General features: G+C 41.4%; 2 protein-coding genes across 7 annotated transcripts in view; one reads left to right on the top strand and one right to left on the bottom strand.

The window, feature by feature from the left end:
- AP4S1 (adaptor related protein complex 4 subunit sigma 1) overlaps window positions 1–16,095 on the bottom strand; it is a 73,296-nt gene extending 57,201 nt beyond the window's left edge. For 2 of the 4 annotated variants that reach the window (XM_040620805.1, XM_040620806.1), the window contains exon 1: window positions 15,749–16,080. The gene's annotated coding sequence lies outside the window, so the exon portion shown is untranslated. Of the gene's footprint in view, window positions 1–15,748 lie in introns of all 4 variants that reach the window. The other 2 variants (XM_008710403.2, XM_008710401.2) reach the window with 2 other exon arrangements.
- STRN3 (striatin 3) overlaps window positions 15,114–17,580 on the top strand; it is a 104,347-nt gene continuing 101,880 nt past the window's right edge. Inside the window, exon 1 of one of the 3 annotated variants that reach the window (XM_040620802.1) lies at window positions 15,114–15,631. In XM_040620802.1, the coding sequence (XP_040476736.1) occupies window positions 15,350–15,631 (282 nt within the window). In that variant the 5' untranslated portion in view covers window positions 15,114–15,349. The remainder of the gene's footprint in view (window positions 15,632–17,580) is intronic. The other 2 variants (XM_040620803.1, XM_040620804.1) reach the window with 2 other exon arrangements.

Genomic DNA, 17,580 nt, shown 5'->3' with positions numbered 1-17,580 from the left:
TGGCAGAGTATTAAAAGACTCATTAAAGTATACACCTACAAGGTCATGAAGTTCACCTTTCTCAATATCAAGTCAGACCAAATAACATGAGCTGAGTGCTTACTAGGTGCAAGTCAGCAAGGCAACAGAGTAAACAGAAACACACTATTATGGATAATTTCTTTCATTTGGCCATGGATCTTAATCCACTGGATGAGAGGGCAAGCTGTCCTGACATGTCACCCACAGATCCTCAGGTTTGCTCAGGTGATCTGGCTGGCTGGCTGGCAGCCCCATCCCTCATGGCCTCTGCTGCTCTCTCTCAAAGTTGTACATATATTGGAATTGGAATACAATGATACTTCCAGGAAGCGGAGAGCCATTCTTTTGTCAAGAATTTACTAGTAGCTGACTAGAATATTTCATTTAACCTCAAGAAATTACAACAATGCATGTTACACCATACACAAAAATTAACTCAAAATAGATCACAGACCTAAATATAAGAGGTGAAACTATAAAACTTTTAATTTTATTAAAAAAAAATTATTTTAAGTAGTTTCCATGCCCAGCCCGGGTTTGAACTCATGACCCTGATATCAGGAGTAACATGTTCTATTGACTGAGCCAGCCAGGTGCCCCCAAGACTATAAAACTTATAGAAGAAACAGATTTAAAACCAAAAGCACAGGGTCCCCTGTGTGGCTCAGTTGGTTAAGCAACTGCCTTCAGCTCAGGGTCCTGGGATGATACCCCGCATCAGGCTTCCCTGCTCAGCAGAGAGCTTGCTTCACCCTCTGCCTCGCCCCAGCTCGTGCTCTCTCTCTCACGCTCTGTCTCTCAAATACATAAATAAAATCTTTGAAAACAAATAAAAAAATAAAACCAAAAGCACAATCTACAACAGAAAAAAAAATGATAAACTGGATTTTATCAGACTAGAAAACTTGCACTTCAAAAGACACCATTAAGAAAATGAAAAGTCACAGACGGGGAGAAATTATTTGCAAATCGTATATCTGATAAAGGACTTGTATTCAGCATATATGAAAGACTCCTTCATAGGAAGACAAGCAACACAATTGAAAAAATGGACAATGGGGAGCTCCTGGGTGGCTCAGTTGGTTAAGCATCTGCATTCGGCTCAGGTCATGATCCCAACGTCCTGGGAATGAGCCCCACATCTGGCTCTCTGCTGGGAGCCTGCTTCTCCCTCTCCCACTCCCCCTGCTTGTGTTCCCTCTCTCTCTGACTGTCTCTCTCTCTCTCTCTCTCAAATGAATAAATAAAATCTTTAAAAAAAAGGGGGGGAGAAAAAAAGGGGAGACTGGGTGGCTCAGTCATTTAAGCATCAGACTCTTGATTTCAGCTCAGGTCATGATCTCAGGGTTGTGGGATCGAGCCTGGCATCCACTGGGCTCTGTGTTGGGTGTGGGGTCTGCTTAGGGTTCTCTCTCCCCCTCTGCCCCTCCCGCTCATGCTCTCTCTCTCTCTAAAATAAATAAATAAATCTTTTTTTTTTTTTTTTTTTTTTTAAAGGGAGAAAATAACAAGGGCTGGTCGGGATGTGGAGACACTGGAATCCGCATGCAGTGTTGGTGGGAAAGTAAATGTTCCACCACTCTGGAAAACGATTTGGCAGTTTCTTAAAAATTTACACAAATTTACTATATTATCCAGCCATTCTACTTTTAAGTATAAGCCCAAGAGAAATGAAACCATGTCCACAAAAGACTTGTACATGAATGTTCATAGAAGCATTATTCATAATAGCCAAAAAGCGGAAACAACCCAAATGTCCACTAGCTGATGAACGGATGAACAAAATGTGGCGGATTTACATACAGTGGAAAACTACTCAGCAATAAAAGGGAGTAAAATACTCCTACATGCTATGAAATGGATGAAACTTGAAAACATAAAGTGAAAGAAGCCAGATGCAAAATACTACCTATTGTATGATTCCATTAATCTGAAACATCCAGAAAAGACAAATCTGTATACATAGAAAGTATATTAGTGGGCCAAGTATAATGTAATTAGGGCCAGGAGAGGTTTAGGGGAAAATGGAGATAGGATTTCTATTTGGGATGATGAAAATTTGGTGGGGGGGAGCGTGGGTGGTGCAGTTAAGCCTCCAACTCTTGGTTTCAGCTCAGGTGGTGATCTCAGGGTTGTGAGATGGAGCCCTGCGTTGGGCTCCCTGATCAGCGGGGGGTCTCTCTCTGTCCCTCCCCCGACTCCCCCATGCATGTGCTCACTCAAATAAATATATAAATCTTTTTTTTTTAAATCTTCTTTTTAAAAAAGATTTATTTATTTAAATTCAAGTTAGTTAACATATAGTATAATATTGGTCTCAGGAGTAGAATTTAGTGATTCATCTTACAACACCCAGATTCTTACTTACAACACCCAGAGCTCATCCCAAGTGCCCTCCTTAGTGCCCATCCCCCATTTAGCCCATCCCCCATCCACCTCCCTTACAGTGAAAATCTTCTAACAGGATTTATTTGCGTGACAATATTTGCACAACTTGGTAAATTTACTAAAAATCACTGTACATGTACATTACATAAAGTTTAGAACTACTAAGAAATAATAAGCAGAGAAGGAAGTAATTACACTAAAATGCATTTTGTTTAAATCTGGATGGTAGGATTAGGGCTAATTTTTATTCTCTATCTTTACTTTGCCTTATTTCCCAAGTTTTAAGAGATGTGTTATTTTTTGTGTCACACACAAAAAGTTTGTTTAGAAATGCTGAGCTGCATTACATAATTTTACAAAATTACCCAACTGGAAAACAAATGTTTACTCTGAATAATGAAGCTATCGTTTCATTTACTGTGACATTTCTAAATGCCATACTTCTTTAAAACATGTACCGTTTTTCAAAGTGGATGGGTTGACAGCACTTAATCAGTATGGACTAAATACCAGAAACATGGAAATAGCAACTATTAGATTCTACTTGCCACATCCCATTGATCCATTCCATAGGCCTCTAAATTACCTAGCTGTTTCTGAATGTCTCCATCCTTAAACGAGAGGAAATACTGGTCAGTAGCAGATTTTTTTTTTTTTTAAGATTTTATTTTATTTATTTGATGGAGAGAGAGACAGCCAGCGAGAGCGGAACACAAGCAGGGGGAGTGGGAGAGGAAGAAGCAGGCTCCCAGTGGAGGAGCCTGATGTGGGGCTTGATCCCAGAACCTGGGATCACGCCCTGAGCCGAAGGCAGATGCTTAACGACTGAGCCACCCAGGTGCCCCGCAATATTTCAACCACATGTTGTTAATTTGTCATTTAACACATTTACATGTGTGCTGCTTTTAAAACTTGGTTTTAAAATAGTTACGGGGCACCTGGGTGGCTCAGTGGGTTAAGCGTCCAGCTCTTGATTTCAGCTCAGGTCGTGATCTCAGGGTTGTGAGATCAAGCTTAAGATTCTCTCTCTCCCTCTGCCCTTCCGCCCTCTATAAGTAAATAAATAAAATACTAAAACAATTTAAAATACTAAATTTCAGGGTGCTTGGCTGTCTCTACAGCATGCAACTCTTGATCTTGGGCTGTGAGTTTGAGCCCCACGTTGGGTGTAGAGATTTCTTAAAAATAAAATATTTTAGGGGCGCCTGGGTAGTGCAGTGGTTAAGCGTCTGCCTTAGGCTCGGGGCGTGATCCCAGCGTTCTGGGTTCGAGCCCCACATCAGGCTCCTCCACTATGAGCCTGCTTCTTCCTCTCCCACTCCCCCTGCTTGTGTTCCCTCTCTCGCTGGCTGTCTCTCTCTGTCAAATAAATAAATAAAATCTTTAAAAATAAATAAATAAAATATTTTTAAAAAATAAATAAAATGTTAAATTTCAATCAAATTCAGGATCCGTGGAAATCCTGAAGCTCCTAGTTCTGTAGAAAAGTACTTTAAGAATAAACCTTAATACTTTGGTCTGTCATTTTTCTAGGAATATATCTGAAAGATTTCTAAAGCTTCACGTGACTCTAAATCTTGACCTAATGCCATTTTTTTTTTTTTAAAGATTTTACTTATTTATTTGACAGAGAGAGACAGCCAGCGAGAAAGGGAACACAAGCAGGGGGAGTGGGAGAGGAAGAAGCAGGCTCACAGCATAGGAGCCTGATGCGGGGCTAGATCCCAGAACGCCAGGATCACGCCCTGAGCTGAAGGCAGATGCTTAACAACTGAGCCACCCAGGCGCCCCTTGACCTAAAGCCATTTTGGTAAATTGATCAAAAAGTCTCATCAACTATACTTATCGTGGTGAGCACTGAGTAATGTATAAAGAATTGTAGGACCACTATGTTGTACACCCGACACTAATGTAACATGTCAACTATACTTCGATTACAAAAATTCTAAAAAAAGTCTCATCGAATTCTGGTCCAAGATACGATGTAAGTTCAAATTAAGTGTGGTTATTTGTAACTTTAAAACATATACAAATAAATCAGAGAGAAGCTGGAAGTTTTACTGAAAAGGGTAGATACTGCATTTTTGAAGATTTTCAGATATCAGACTTCCTATCCTAAATCAGGGGGTGAGCTGAAAAATTTTTAAGTTCTTTACAGTAACATGATTCAGGCAGGGGGAGAAAAGTCATATTTCAAAAACTGAGGATGAGGAATTTATATACTATAAATAGACTATTACATTGTCTGAAAGTACTTGTTTTATTTTTATTCATTAGTCATCTGTGTGTGTGTGTGTGTGTGTGTGTGTGTAGTGGGGGATGGAGGGATTGGGAATAGATTCTCCACTAGTCATCTGCCAGAGGGGTGTTATCAGGTCTGGTGGTGGTGGGAGGCATGTACAGTTTAAAGATATAAATTGTTAATGGCTGGAGTTCACACGGGCCTGTTGTTGTTGCTGCTGTCGTTGTTGTTGATATCTTATCCTCCATTTTTAGGATAGAAAAGCTGCTCTGGGGCAAATAACAGGACTCAACCTTCCCATTACCACCAATGGAGGTAACAATACGTATCATTTGAAATCAAAACAAAGATTTTCTTCTAAAATTATCTTTCTTCTATTGGGTTTTACGTCAAGGATCATGTATTTTGAAATTTAAAATAACATTAAAATAGGGAATTACATTTTACTTTGACAAAACATGGGCATGGGTTAGAAATAGTGAAGAAATACCCCTGCGTGGGTAATCTTACTCTTAATTGTTTGGTTAAAATTAGCCACACAAATTAAATACTTGTGCTTACTGACTAAAAATCTTCATCAAAGTTTTGAGCTAACAAAGACATCCAATATCTTAGTTTTACAGGAGACAGAGCAGGGGGCAGAGGTATAGCCGTCTCATGGCTGGGATGCTCCCAGCACTTGCTATTCTCACGTTACAATGTGTCAACAAGGAGGCACTCCAGAAGATAAGTAGAAGTACTATATATTACTTCCCATTCCTGTAAAATGGTCAGTCAAGTTTCCCCCTCAAATGGGAAATACTTCAAACCAGATAGTCTGGATTCTAATAAATTTAACTTCTGTATTTCTTAAGTTAGATAGATCTTGTTAATTCTTGCTGGACATCTGATTTCCAGCGAAAACTGTGAAAGCCATACAAAGACAGATTCTTCTTCTATGTCTGTCCTTCTGAAGAGCGGTCATCTAACAGCATCACATTAGGTTTGAGTGACAGCTCTATGAGTGCTGTTAAAGTGTCAAGAGCAATGTTACAGGTTTTATTTATTTATTTTTTAAAAAGATTTATTTATTTATTTATTCGATAGAGATAGAGACAGCCAGCGAGAGAGGGAACACAAGCAGGGGGAGTGGGAGAGGAAGAAGCAGGCTCATAGCGGAGGAGCCTGATGTGGGGCTCGATCCCAGAATGCCGGGGTCACGCCCTGAGCTGAAGGCAGATGCTTAACGACTGAGCCACCCAGGTGCCCCATACAGGTTTTAAATTCAAATCAAACTAAAGGAATTTGGAATTAAAATTTGATTTTTTGATGGTTCCTATTTTTTGTGTCAAAGAAGAAACAAACAAAACATCACTGGAATGCAAAGGAACCTCACTTTACAAAAAATATATCTCTGAAAAGTTGACTATAAATTGAATTTAAATACAATACTGGAATAATAGAAAATGTTTCTATAAAATAATCATCGTAATTACCTGCCACTAATGTGTTTCAATATTATGAAGTTTTTTACTCTATCCTCACATTACTTAAGGAAAAATTAATTACTATTAATTTTTTCCTAAAAAATATACAAGAAAATCATACTATGAAACTACGGCATTGTATTAAAGTTCTTATTTTAAGAGCTTCTTAATTAAATAAAGTATGTCCTGAGTTAAAATCAAGCATAGCAAAAGCTACATCAATATTTTCAGGGCCTAAAGATATCACTTGGAAAATTATGGCCCCGATAACAAATTCTTTTTGCAAATCATCACTCTAAAGAGAAGAAACAGTAAAACACAAGTATTACTGCATTAAACTTCAGTTTGGGGATCAGCTAACTTACGCAACAGGATCTATCATTTTTGTTAGTGACACGGCCACCACTAACAATTCAAATGAGTAATTATTACTCCCAGTGTTTGATGGTGGTCATGAAAGACCTGCTCAGCTGCATCCTGAAAGGCAGTATTTGCTCTTTGGAATATGATGTGCGAACGTGACCCGGCACACCAACTCATGAAGAGCGATAGTCACAGTAAAAAGCACTAACGCAGTACTAACTAGACAGCCAGGTGCTGTTTTGAACATTTTACTTACATTCATTTAAGCCTCACAATAGCTCTATGAGTTGGAGACTGTTTTTACCCTCACTTTACAGATGTGAATACTTAGTCACTTGCCAAAGGTCGGTCACCCAGTAAAGCGATGGAGAAAGGACCCAAAGCCGGAGAGCCTGACTCCAGAGTCTGGGCGCTCACCCCCCGCTCTTTCCCTCCAGGTTTGCCTCAAGACTCCAGTAATGCAGTGACGGCCACAATATGACCAGGGATGCACAATCCCACTCCTCATTCACTGGTGTAAATCTAGCTCAGGCCGGTTGTACCCTCCGTGCAAAAGCTTTTACTGGCTTAACATGCATATTCTGGCAGCTTCAATCTGGCCGTGGAGCATGTCACAAAAGGTGCAACTCTAACAGATTACTTACTTTTTAGACGATCTCAACATGGAGATCGAAAGTGCCTCAGTAATGACTCAATCAGACCATGCGAAAATTTAGGACAGTAAAACTCATATTAGTATATTTACGACAGCGTGTTTAATGTTTGTAATTGGACCTAAACTTCCAAAATTCCTATGTCCGATTTGCTCTCTTAGTGAGTTCAGCTAATCTCCCTTTCTACTTCCAATAAATAAAACATAACCGGCAAACGCTGTCCAAGGCCTTTGCAGACTCGTATCTGAATTTAGTATCATTCTCATTCAGATCAAATGTCAGGGTAAACGCAGGGCCTTTCAGGTGGCCTGCTTGTCTGCCCTTTGCCCAGGAGCACCTTTTGCTTTTCTGAATTTCACAGTAAAATGTAGCAACATGTTATAGCTCCCGCTGAAAATATAAATAGAATGTTAAAGTTGTCAGACAAGAGCTGGCCCAAACGTTGCCCAAAGGATATTCATACTTAAATTTATACTCACTTATACCTCACAATCTTTGAAGAGCAAAAATGTCTTGAATACTTAGTAGTGGTCGAATAAAGCTATTTCAGTTGAAGGTTGTAATAAATAACTTTGGGTTAAATAGCAAGCAATTTAAACTTTAAAATGCCAACACTGTAGAGAGGCAAGGTTATAGCAGCAGAGTAGTTTTGAGAGCTCCCAGGATCCACTCACAAAAACGGTGATAGCAGCAAGGATGGAAAAAAATCCAAGTCTATAGGCAACATCTTTACCAAAAACCTGATTGATGAAAAATGGTCCCAGAACTCTAGAATGGGTAGAGTCAAACTACACTTGGCAACAAATCAGGATGACCACAGGGGCGCCTGGGTAGTTCAGTCAGCTAAGCGTGTGATTTCGGTTCCAGTCGTGATCTTGGGGTCCTGGGGTTGAACTCCCAGTAGAGCCCATGCTCAGTCTCAGTGGGGAGTCTGCTTGTCCCTCTCCTCCTGCCCAACAAACCCCCTTGTTCATACTCTCTCTCAAATACATAAAATCTTCATTTTATTTTATTTTAAACATTTTATTTTTATTTATTTGACAGAGAGAGAGCACAAGCAGGGGGAGCAGGGAAAGGGAGAAGCAGGCTCACCGAGCAGGGAGCCCAATGCGGGGCTTGATCCCCAGACCCTGGGATCATGACCTGAGCCGAAGACAGATGCTTAATGACTGAGCCACGCAGGTGCCCCGCAAATAAATAAAATCTTTAAAAAAAAAAAAGGGGGGGACGCCTGGGTGACTCAGCCAGTTAAGTTGTGTTCTCTCTCTCTCTCTCTCTCTCTAATAAATAAATAAAATCTTTAAAAAAAAAAAAAAGCGGGATGACCACAGCTGTTCTGGCAGAAGTGGAGGTTTGAAAATGTGGTCTTATAAGAGTCAAAAGAGTCAAAGAATCCAGAAATCACCAGGTCATCATCCAAAGGAAGGGGCCCCTCTCCCCCACTTGAAATGAGAGCCCCACAAGTGAATCTAAGAACCACAGTGAGAACTGGGAGGAGGCCTGGCAGGGTCTCTTTTGCCCATGAGTGCGAGGAAAGGTTCCATCTAGGACCTTCTAGTTTATACAAAACATGGAGGAGAAAGGAATATGCTAAATAATACCATAAACACGCAATCAGCCAAATGTGGGAAATTCTATGGGATAAATAACCTGGTGTCCTCGACAAAATGGCATGACAATGTGGGGATGACAGGAAGGCAAATCAAAAAAGACCTAAAGACATATCAACTAAATGAAATACCTGGATTTTGTTAGGATCCTGATTTGAAGTCACCAACTCCATAAAAAAAATTTTTTTTGAGACAATTAGGAGAAACTGAATATGGACTGGGGATTAGACTATATTAAAAAATTGCCATTAACTTCGTAGGTGTGACATTAGTATTGCGGTTTTTTTTTTTTTTTTAAAGATCCTAATCTGTTAAAGATACTTAGAGAAATGTGTACTGATGAAATAATATGATGTCTGGGATTTACTTTAAACTATTACTGGGCCTGTTACGGGAGCATGGGGGAGACCATGAATTCTGTTTGAAGGCATCTTTGAGCTTGTCGAGTAATGTCATGAGCAAAGCTCACCCTCTCAAGTCGAAAAATTTAGGGACACTAAGTTGTAATTGAAAGTAAACGGTGGCAGACATATCCAAGGAATACTGGGGGATTTGATAGCTTTATGAAACTTGCGATAAATGAATGCATGGAGAGGGCAGTCAGTGGGCAACAGAGCCATACAAAAAGGTGGTAATACGAGGAAATAGTATCATCATATTTAAGCCTTGGAATAAGTATAAACAAAGGCTTGTTCACCACAGGAATCAATTGCTTCTACATGTCTCCTCTCCAATGAGCCAGTTTTACTATGATATGACAATGGAGGCTGCAAACATTTTTATATTAAACTTCTTTATTAAATATATATTGGTGATGGAAAAAAAATGCCTCAGAAAAAAGGTGGAATAGATGAACTAAGGACAGCAAATCTTGATTAACTGTTGCAAGTGTAGTTCATAAGACTTTGTTCTATATTTGCATGATTGAAATTTTTCTTTTTTTTTTTTTAAGATTTTATTTTTAAGTCATTTCTACACCCAACATGGGGCTCGAATTTACAACTCTGAGATCAAGAATCGCATGCCCTTTTGACTGAGCCAGCTAAGCACCCCCGTGACTGAAATTTTTTGAAATAAAAAGTTAAATAGAAAAAGTCTATGCACAACATGATTTAGAATATCCAATTACTATATTAAAACCTATGAAACAAAAGGAGCAAAGGAGGATTGGATTTTTTTTTAAATGCTCTAAAGAATTCTTCAATCCTTTTCTTGTGGGGTAATCGTCATGTTCTTCAGGTTAGTCTATTACTAGAAAGACAAAACCATCATTTAAAAATATGTTGTTATAAGAAAAACTACAAGTTTTTGTGAATTTTTGCCAAATTTAAAACATTCTCCAAAGAGAACACTCTCTAGCATGGATTTCCCAGGCAAAGTGTCTGTGGCTGGTATCATTCTTTTGAACACTCCCCACTGTTGCTCTAACGGGAGATAAACCACATTTCCAAGATTGTTAAATCATTACCTAGGAAAGTTTTGGCAATTTCCCATTCGGTCACATTTTCCAGTCATTTGGTTCTCATGTTTATGGACCTGGTTGTTCACTTTTAGCCAGTGTCCAGGAGGGACTCTGCTCCAGGCAATTTTTTTTTTCCTTCATTGATGACATCTTTGTGAGTTAGCTATTATACAATATTATCAAAGCATACTGCTTCCTGACTCATATTACCCAGAAGACAATTCAGGAATGAACTTGGACTAGAATTTTATATAGCATGCTGAGTTTCCTTAAGGTTTTGCTACCTATTTTTCTATAACCTTTGAAGGTCCTTTTCCTTTTCTTTTCCACACAACATATTATTTGAATAGTTCAAGTGCCCTGCATATATTTCTACAATTTTCTTGGCCATAGGCAACTCCTATAATGAGAAGTAGATATCTGATCTTATTTGGCAGGTTAAACCATGGTGTAGGGCAAAGCTGTCTCCTCCTCTTCTGTTCTATCTACATTATATAGTTTGCTGCTTTAGTTTTTGAACACATGCCAGGTCTTCTCAAAGATCTTCCTCCTTTGTTCTCTATATTTATATATGTAAACACTACATAAACACTATATAATTTCCCCAAGTGATTAAATCACCCCCAAATCACCCAAAAATGATTTTAAAAGTGCAAATGATTTGGGAACCAGAGACGGTGATACTGAGCCACTGACAGGATAGTAGGAGGAAGAATAGTGAAGGGATACTTTGTTTCCAAATAAACATATACACTCACTGATATGAGTAGGACCCACTTCCTATTCTACTAAGGGCCTGAGGAGGTGACCCAGAACTCTTATTTCAGCTTCCTCATCTCCCCATGGAGATAATAGTATCTGTTGCAACCTTTCCACATGATGCAAAAAGATGACTAGATTAATGTTTGTGAACCAGTTTGAGCTCTTTCTTAGAAGGATGTCAGGTTTATAGTCAGCAAGATGTAAAACTGGATGTTCAGGTGAGTAATTACAGGGAGCCATACAGTTCTCAAAGGCAGGGTCAAAACTCTTTGTACATCAGGTATTGCAATAATTGGGAAAAAGACGTCTTAGTGTTAACTACTCCTGACTTACTTAGAAGCCTGGAATTCCTTAGCATGCATCTAGTGACATAACATACTAATATCGAATATGGCAAATCCCTTTTTGGTCAGCTAGAATAAGCACACAGGTGTCTACAGGAAAGGAAAAAAGAACCCTAACATTCTAAATTTATAAATTTATATTTAATGTAAATAAGTACTCTTGACTATCATCAGTAGTATACTGAAACTAAGAGAATAATGGGAAAGGAGGAGCGATGCACAGGACTGATGAAAAGACAGAACAAATAGGAAGTTTCAAAGGTGAAACTGAAGAGAGGAAATGACTCAGCCACAGTTGCAAGAGGGAGTTCCAGTTAGGTGAGTTGTAGGTGATAATATGACCTGGGAAAGCTCATTACATACAAAGAACAAGATTCCAGGAGTTCACTGCAGAGTGTCCTCAGGAGTCATGGACACAAAGTATAATGACAATAATGTAAGAAATATTCTCCTCACAGAGGAGAAAATCTTGGTATCGTTCTCTTTTAATACTCAGGGTAAAAGTCAACTATAAAAAAAAAAAACAAAATAAAAAAAGAACTCAGGGCAGTTTCATCACTGAACCTTGAAATAGCTGGTATAATGGTAGCAAAACTAATAATACAAAAAAATCGAGGCAAAGGAAAAATACACCTATTCATCTAGCCTAAATTTCAGTTATTCATCATTTTGGGGAGACTGCACTATCCCAGACACTGGGGGTACAGTTGCAAATAAGAGGGACATGGGTCCTACCCCTCTAACAGGCTGCAAGGCTGCAGATACATGGCTGTGATCTGGGAAGAACATGGCCAAGGACTGCATTATTGGTATTTATAAAACCATGGTGGAAAGTGAGTGTAGACATGTTCAATTGGAATTCTTCAAATAGGGAGCACTTCAAAAAAAAAATTTTTTTTTTTTTTAAAGATTTTATTTATTTATTTGACAGAGATAGAGACAGCCAGCGAGAGAGGGAACACAAGCAGGGGGAGTGGGAGAGGAAGAAGCAGGCTCATAGCGGAGGAGCCTGATGTGGGGCTCGATCCCGGAATGCCGGGATCACGCCCTGAGCCGAAGGCAGATGCTCAACCGCTGTGCCACCCAGGCGCCCCCAAAAAAATTTTTTAAAAGATTTATTTATTTGAAAGAGAGAGAGAGAGCACAAGCAGGGGGAAGTGGCAGGCAGAGGGAGAAGGAGAAGCAGGCTCTTCACTGGGCAGGGAGCCCAATGTGGGGCTCGATCCCAAGACCCTGGGATCACGACCTGAGCCAAAGGCAGATGCTTAACCAACTGAGCCACCAGTCACACACTTCATATTTTAAAACTGAATCTAATTCAGGGATCTAGAAAGCCTCCTGGTAGAAGTAATACTCAACTGAGTTTTGAATGAAGAAGGGAAGGAAAGCCAATGGGGAATAGCATGTGTTAAATTCTTGTGAAATGAAACAGCATTATGCTCTTGAGGAACCGAAATCAGTGCAGCTTGCCTGGAAAGAAGAATGGGTGCCATGATGTTGTGATGGTAAACTAGGCGATAGGGAGGATCTAGAATTTGAAGAATTTTTATATGTTATGCTAAAATTTGGGCTTTATTCTAAATCTGGTAATCACCAAAATATTTTTAAAGATTAATTTATTTGAGAGAGAGAGAGCGAGCACATACACAGGGAGGGGCAGAGGGAGAGACAATCTCCCGCAGACTCTGTGCAGAGTGTAGAGCCCCACATGGGCTCAATCTCACGACCATGAGATCATGACCTGAGCCCAAACCAAGAGTCCAATGCTTAACCGACTGGGCCACCCAGGCACCCCATCACTAAAATATTTTAAGCAAGGAACAATAGAATCAGATATGTCTTTTGAAGATCACTCAGGCATCATTGGTAACGGACGGTGGGGGAACAGTAAGGTGGGAAGGTTTAAACTAACACAGAAATAAAGATAATGGAATAGATATGATATAGATAAGGAATAGAAATGAAATATGTACTGAGAAAGGGATTGGATGTGGGGGTGAGTGAAAGGCAGGTACTACAATAACTGCCAGCCCTCAGGTTTGGTTGTAGTGCCACTTTATAAGATAGGTAATAGAAGAGAAATAGAGTTGTTTGTTTTTTTGAAGGCGGGTGGGGAGGAAAATAGAAGGATTATCAATCTAGTTTTACTTCAGCTTGAGATACCAGTGGGAAATATAAATATACATTTCTTCTTCTTTTGACGCCAACATAACAGAGATCAATTACACCTGCTCAAACGTGTTTCTTAGAGACATATTTTGGAAATTTTTATGTGCTAAGAGGCCCCTTAAAAATGAAGAGGGCTAAATAAGCAGGTTGTATGTTGGTCACTATAAAATGGAAAAATAGTACTTAATAATATGGAGAAACAGTTCCTAATAATATGTGACCTAAGACCTCATTTCATATACAAATAAAATATGGCAGCATGGGTAACAAGTCCAACCCGCTCTTCATTAAACATAATAATAGCAAAGCAGACATGATAAAATAAGATGTACTATTTTTATCTTTTTGAAATTATACCTTGAGTGGTCTTGTATATCACCCAGTGAAAACTTTATTGGTTGTAGAGAAGAAAAAAAATTAATTCAATCAATTATATATTTTTCTGCATAGCTGTAATTATTGATCCTTTTTTTCCTTATTATATTGTTAAATATTTTTGTCCTCTTTTTCAAACAAGTCGTTATTAGCTCTATTAACTTTCTTTAGAAACTGTACTAGTTCATTAAGGATGTTTCCTGGCAACCTAAGCACATAAAAACATACACTACGGTACTTAAAAGATTAAACGGGTCTTTTAGGTGTATATTATATTCATTCAAACATTTAATAACCCAGGAAAACATCTTTGCAGCTGTTCATCTGGGATTTTACGTTGTATTCACGATGTTTTTATATTTCCATCAAAAGATTCTGCAATGAATCCTATTTGTGAACCCATTCATTCTAAAACACCGAATTGTTAGTCTAGCAAGTCTCCTTCAAATTATCTCTTTCGCACCATCCTCAACATCTAAAGTTTTTCACTATACCTTCTCCCAAGAAAAAAATGAAAACATTCACTCCTGTTCCCCCTCCCCCAAACAACCCACCCCTGAATAGGAAAGAAAATGGGAGGCAAAGTGGAACAAGTTGAGACCCGCAACCGGGAGCACAGAATTAGGACCAAAGTTCGGGCTTGAAAGGGAGACCGGCAATCAGTCACCAATGTCCGGAAGGATCCAGGCTGTCTGCCAAAAGAGAACATCCCAAAAGCCTCAGGAATTGACTGGTGCCAAGAAACCAGCGAAAGAGCGAGTGACAAGCAAAGAAAGAGGCCCGACCCTTTGGGACATCCTGAAACACGCAAGGAATGCGAAAGAAACTTCAGGAATTCGAGACCGGCTGTGGCCGGCCTGAGCGCCCAGCCAGGTTAAAACAGCTCAGAAAGCAGGCATGCTGCCGAGACCCTTGGGTGGGGAACGGCGTTCGAGGGGTTGGTGACTGAGCGAGAGGAACGGATTGTTGGGAGTACGAGGCCGACTGGCCCCCAAAAGTTAGAGTCGGTGGGCCACGGTCCAGTACCCGCAGCAAGACACCCGGAGCAAGTCTAAAGGACAGCCTAGGGGCGGGGCCAGAGCTCCTACCCCGCCCCAAGCGCCTTGAGTCCTCAGTACGCCTGCGTATGGTGAGGCCGCACTCTATTTGGCTGCTAGGAGTGCGGTGGCAGCGGCGTTCTCTACCCGGCATGCTGCGCGGGAGTGACGGCCCTACGTCTATCCCCTTCCCAACCCTGCCCCCTCTTCCCCCCTCCCGCCGCGGCCCCCCCCCTTTCCCTAAAGTGAGTGAGTGAGACGGGCAGATGGAGGAGGGACTGTAATGGCGGCGGCCGGCAGCTCCCTGCTCTGACCCACGGCAGGCATACAGCAACGACCCCCTCCTCGCCCCTCTCCCAGCCGGCTTCCGCCCCGCTGCTAGCTCGGGGCCACCCTCCCCGGCCCTTACCCAGCCGTCGGCTTCTCGCCCTGCGCCCCCGCCGGGGCCCCACACACAATGGACGAGCTCGCCGGAGGCGGTGGTGGAGGCCCGGGGATGGCGGCCCCTCCAAGGCAGCAGCAGGGACCTGGGGGGAACATGAGCCTTTCGCCAGGGGGGAATGGAGCGGCAAGCGGCGGAGGTCCTCCAGCCGCCGAGGGAACGGGTCCCGCGGCAGGCCCGGAGCTGTCCCGGCCGCAGCAGTACACTATCCCGGGGATCCTGCACTACATCCAGCACGAGTGGGCTCGGTTCGAGATGGAGCGGGCGCACTGGGAGGTAGAGCGGGCCGAACTGCAGGTACTCGCTGGGGTCGGTGTGCGGGACGGCTGCGGCGGCGGGGTTCCCAGCCGGGGGGGTGGGGCCGGGACTCCTCTCTGTCGGAGCCCCGGGCCTTGAGGGCCAAGGGGAACCTACCTGTGCAGCTCGGGGGGACGATAGTCCTGCCTACGGTTCTGGCGACGGCTCTTCCGAGAGCCCCCTCCCCCTTTCCCGCAGAAGCTTGTTCCCCAACCCTTACTAGCTGCGCGGTGCGGGCTTCCTTGGGGCAGCCATTTTGACTTTTAGTATGGCGTCTGCGGGGGCTCCTCTGGAGGCGGCCTGTCGGGCCTCCGGGGCTTAGGGCTAAACTCTTCTCTGTGGGAGAGTCTGGCGTGGGGTTATTGGGCATTAAGCTTGCTTTTGATTGTGCCTGTTGAAATGGAGAGCCCGAGGAGAGGGTTTGGTTTGGGATGAGCATTTTATACCTTTTCCCTCATCACCCCCCTATCCGATTTGGCATTTTTGGCCCCCTCTCTCAGAGTTGGTACGCATTTGCCCCTTGACAGCCACGCTTCTTTCCAGGGCTGCTACCAAGCATAATGTCTTGCTGCTCACTTATGAAGTTTTCATTTCCTACCGCCAACTTTAAGTACCTTCTTACCTGGGATGCTGCCTTACTCACTTAGGTTCTCTTTCAGTTAGTTCTTCCTAAGCGACTGACTCATCAGTGCTTCTCTAAATTGAATTTTCTTTTTAGAGTACCCTTCACCGGGCCTCCAGCCCCTTTTTTATCCCTAAAAAGCCAAACCAGAGTATCTGTGCTGTGTTTATGAAACGACTAAGGAAAGATTTAATATTAGCTTGAAGTAAAACGTACTTGTCTCACGTTACTGACTCACGCGGGGGAAGCAAAGTTAAATATCCTCAGAACCCTTCTTAATTGGGTCTTATTTGATATTTTTAAGGTGAAACTTTGATAGGCTAGTTTACCTAACTTTTGGAAGGTGTTGGTAGTTGAAGAGCTCATGTCTTGGTTTTCAGAATGGCTACATCTTTTTAAGAGAATTGTTCAACTCTGGGGTATTTGTGTTTATTTTTAAATCCCTTTCCAGGGCAAATTTAGGCTTAGAAGAAAAGAGCATGCATCCAAATAGTGTCGCACCTGTTCTTCAGACTGGTATATATTTAGAATGTAAGCAGTAGTAATCGCTGATATATATACACGTCATGTATGCCTACGGTGAGAAGTTTGGAAAATACAGTGTTGCAAGAAGGAAGATTGGATTAACAATTTAGAAAGGGGGTCTTCAAACAAATATATATACTTTAGTTTAATTTTGAATTAGTAAACTTTTATTTGATTCTACAAAGTTGGTGAAGCTAAACTTTTAAAAAGTAAAGGATGTTTATGTATCTTGACACTTTATCAAGTCTTCAAAAAAATTAATTATAAATTAACACCTGTTAGTCAATTCAGTGTTTTAGAATTGTGCTTTGATATACTATTGGACTTTTATTTTTTTATTTTTTAAATTGCTTAAAAATTTTATTTATGGGGGCGCCTGGGTGGCTCAGTCGTTAAGCGTCTGCCTTCGGCTCCGGGCGTGATCCTGGAGTTCTGGGATCGAGCCCCACGTCAGGCTCTTCCGCTGGGAGCCTGCTTCTTTCTCTTCCACTCCTCCTGCTTGTGTTCCCTCTCTCACTGGCTGTCTCTGTCAAATAAATAAAATCTTAAAAAAAAAATTTTATTTATGAGAGAGAGAGCATGAGCAGAGCAAAGGGAGAGGGAGAAACAGACTCCCTGCTGAGCAGGCAGTTGGAGGCGGAACTCGATTCCAAGACTCTGGATCATGACCTGAGGCAAAGGCAGACGCTCAACCTCCTGAGCCACCCAGGTGCCCCGCTATTGGACTTTTACAAATATAAATTTCAAAAAGCTTTTATAAGAATTGTCTTTTGTTTCTTTTAACTTGTGTATAGTCTGGTTT

This window comes from Ursus maritimus, unplaced genomic scaffold (genome assembly GCF_017311325.1).
Source record: "Ursus maritimus isolate PB19 unplaced genomic scaffold, ASM1731132v1 scaffold_36, whole genome shotgun sequence".
NCBI lineage: Eukaryota > Metazoa > Chordata > Mammalia > Carnivora > Ursidae > Ursus > Ursus maritimus.
The sequence above is the reverse complement of the archived record's forward strand: the minus strand, read 5'-3'. Positions and strand labels throughout refer to the sequence as shown.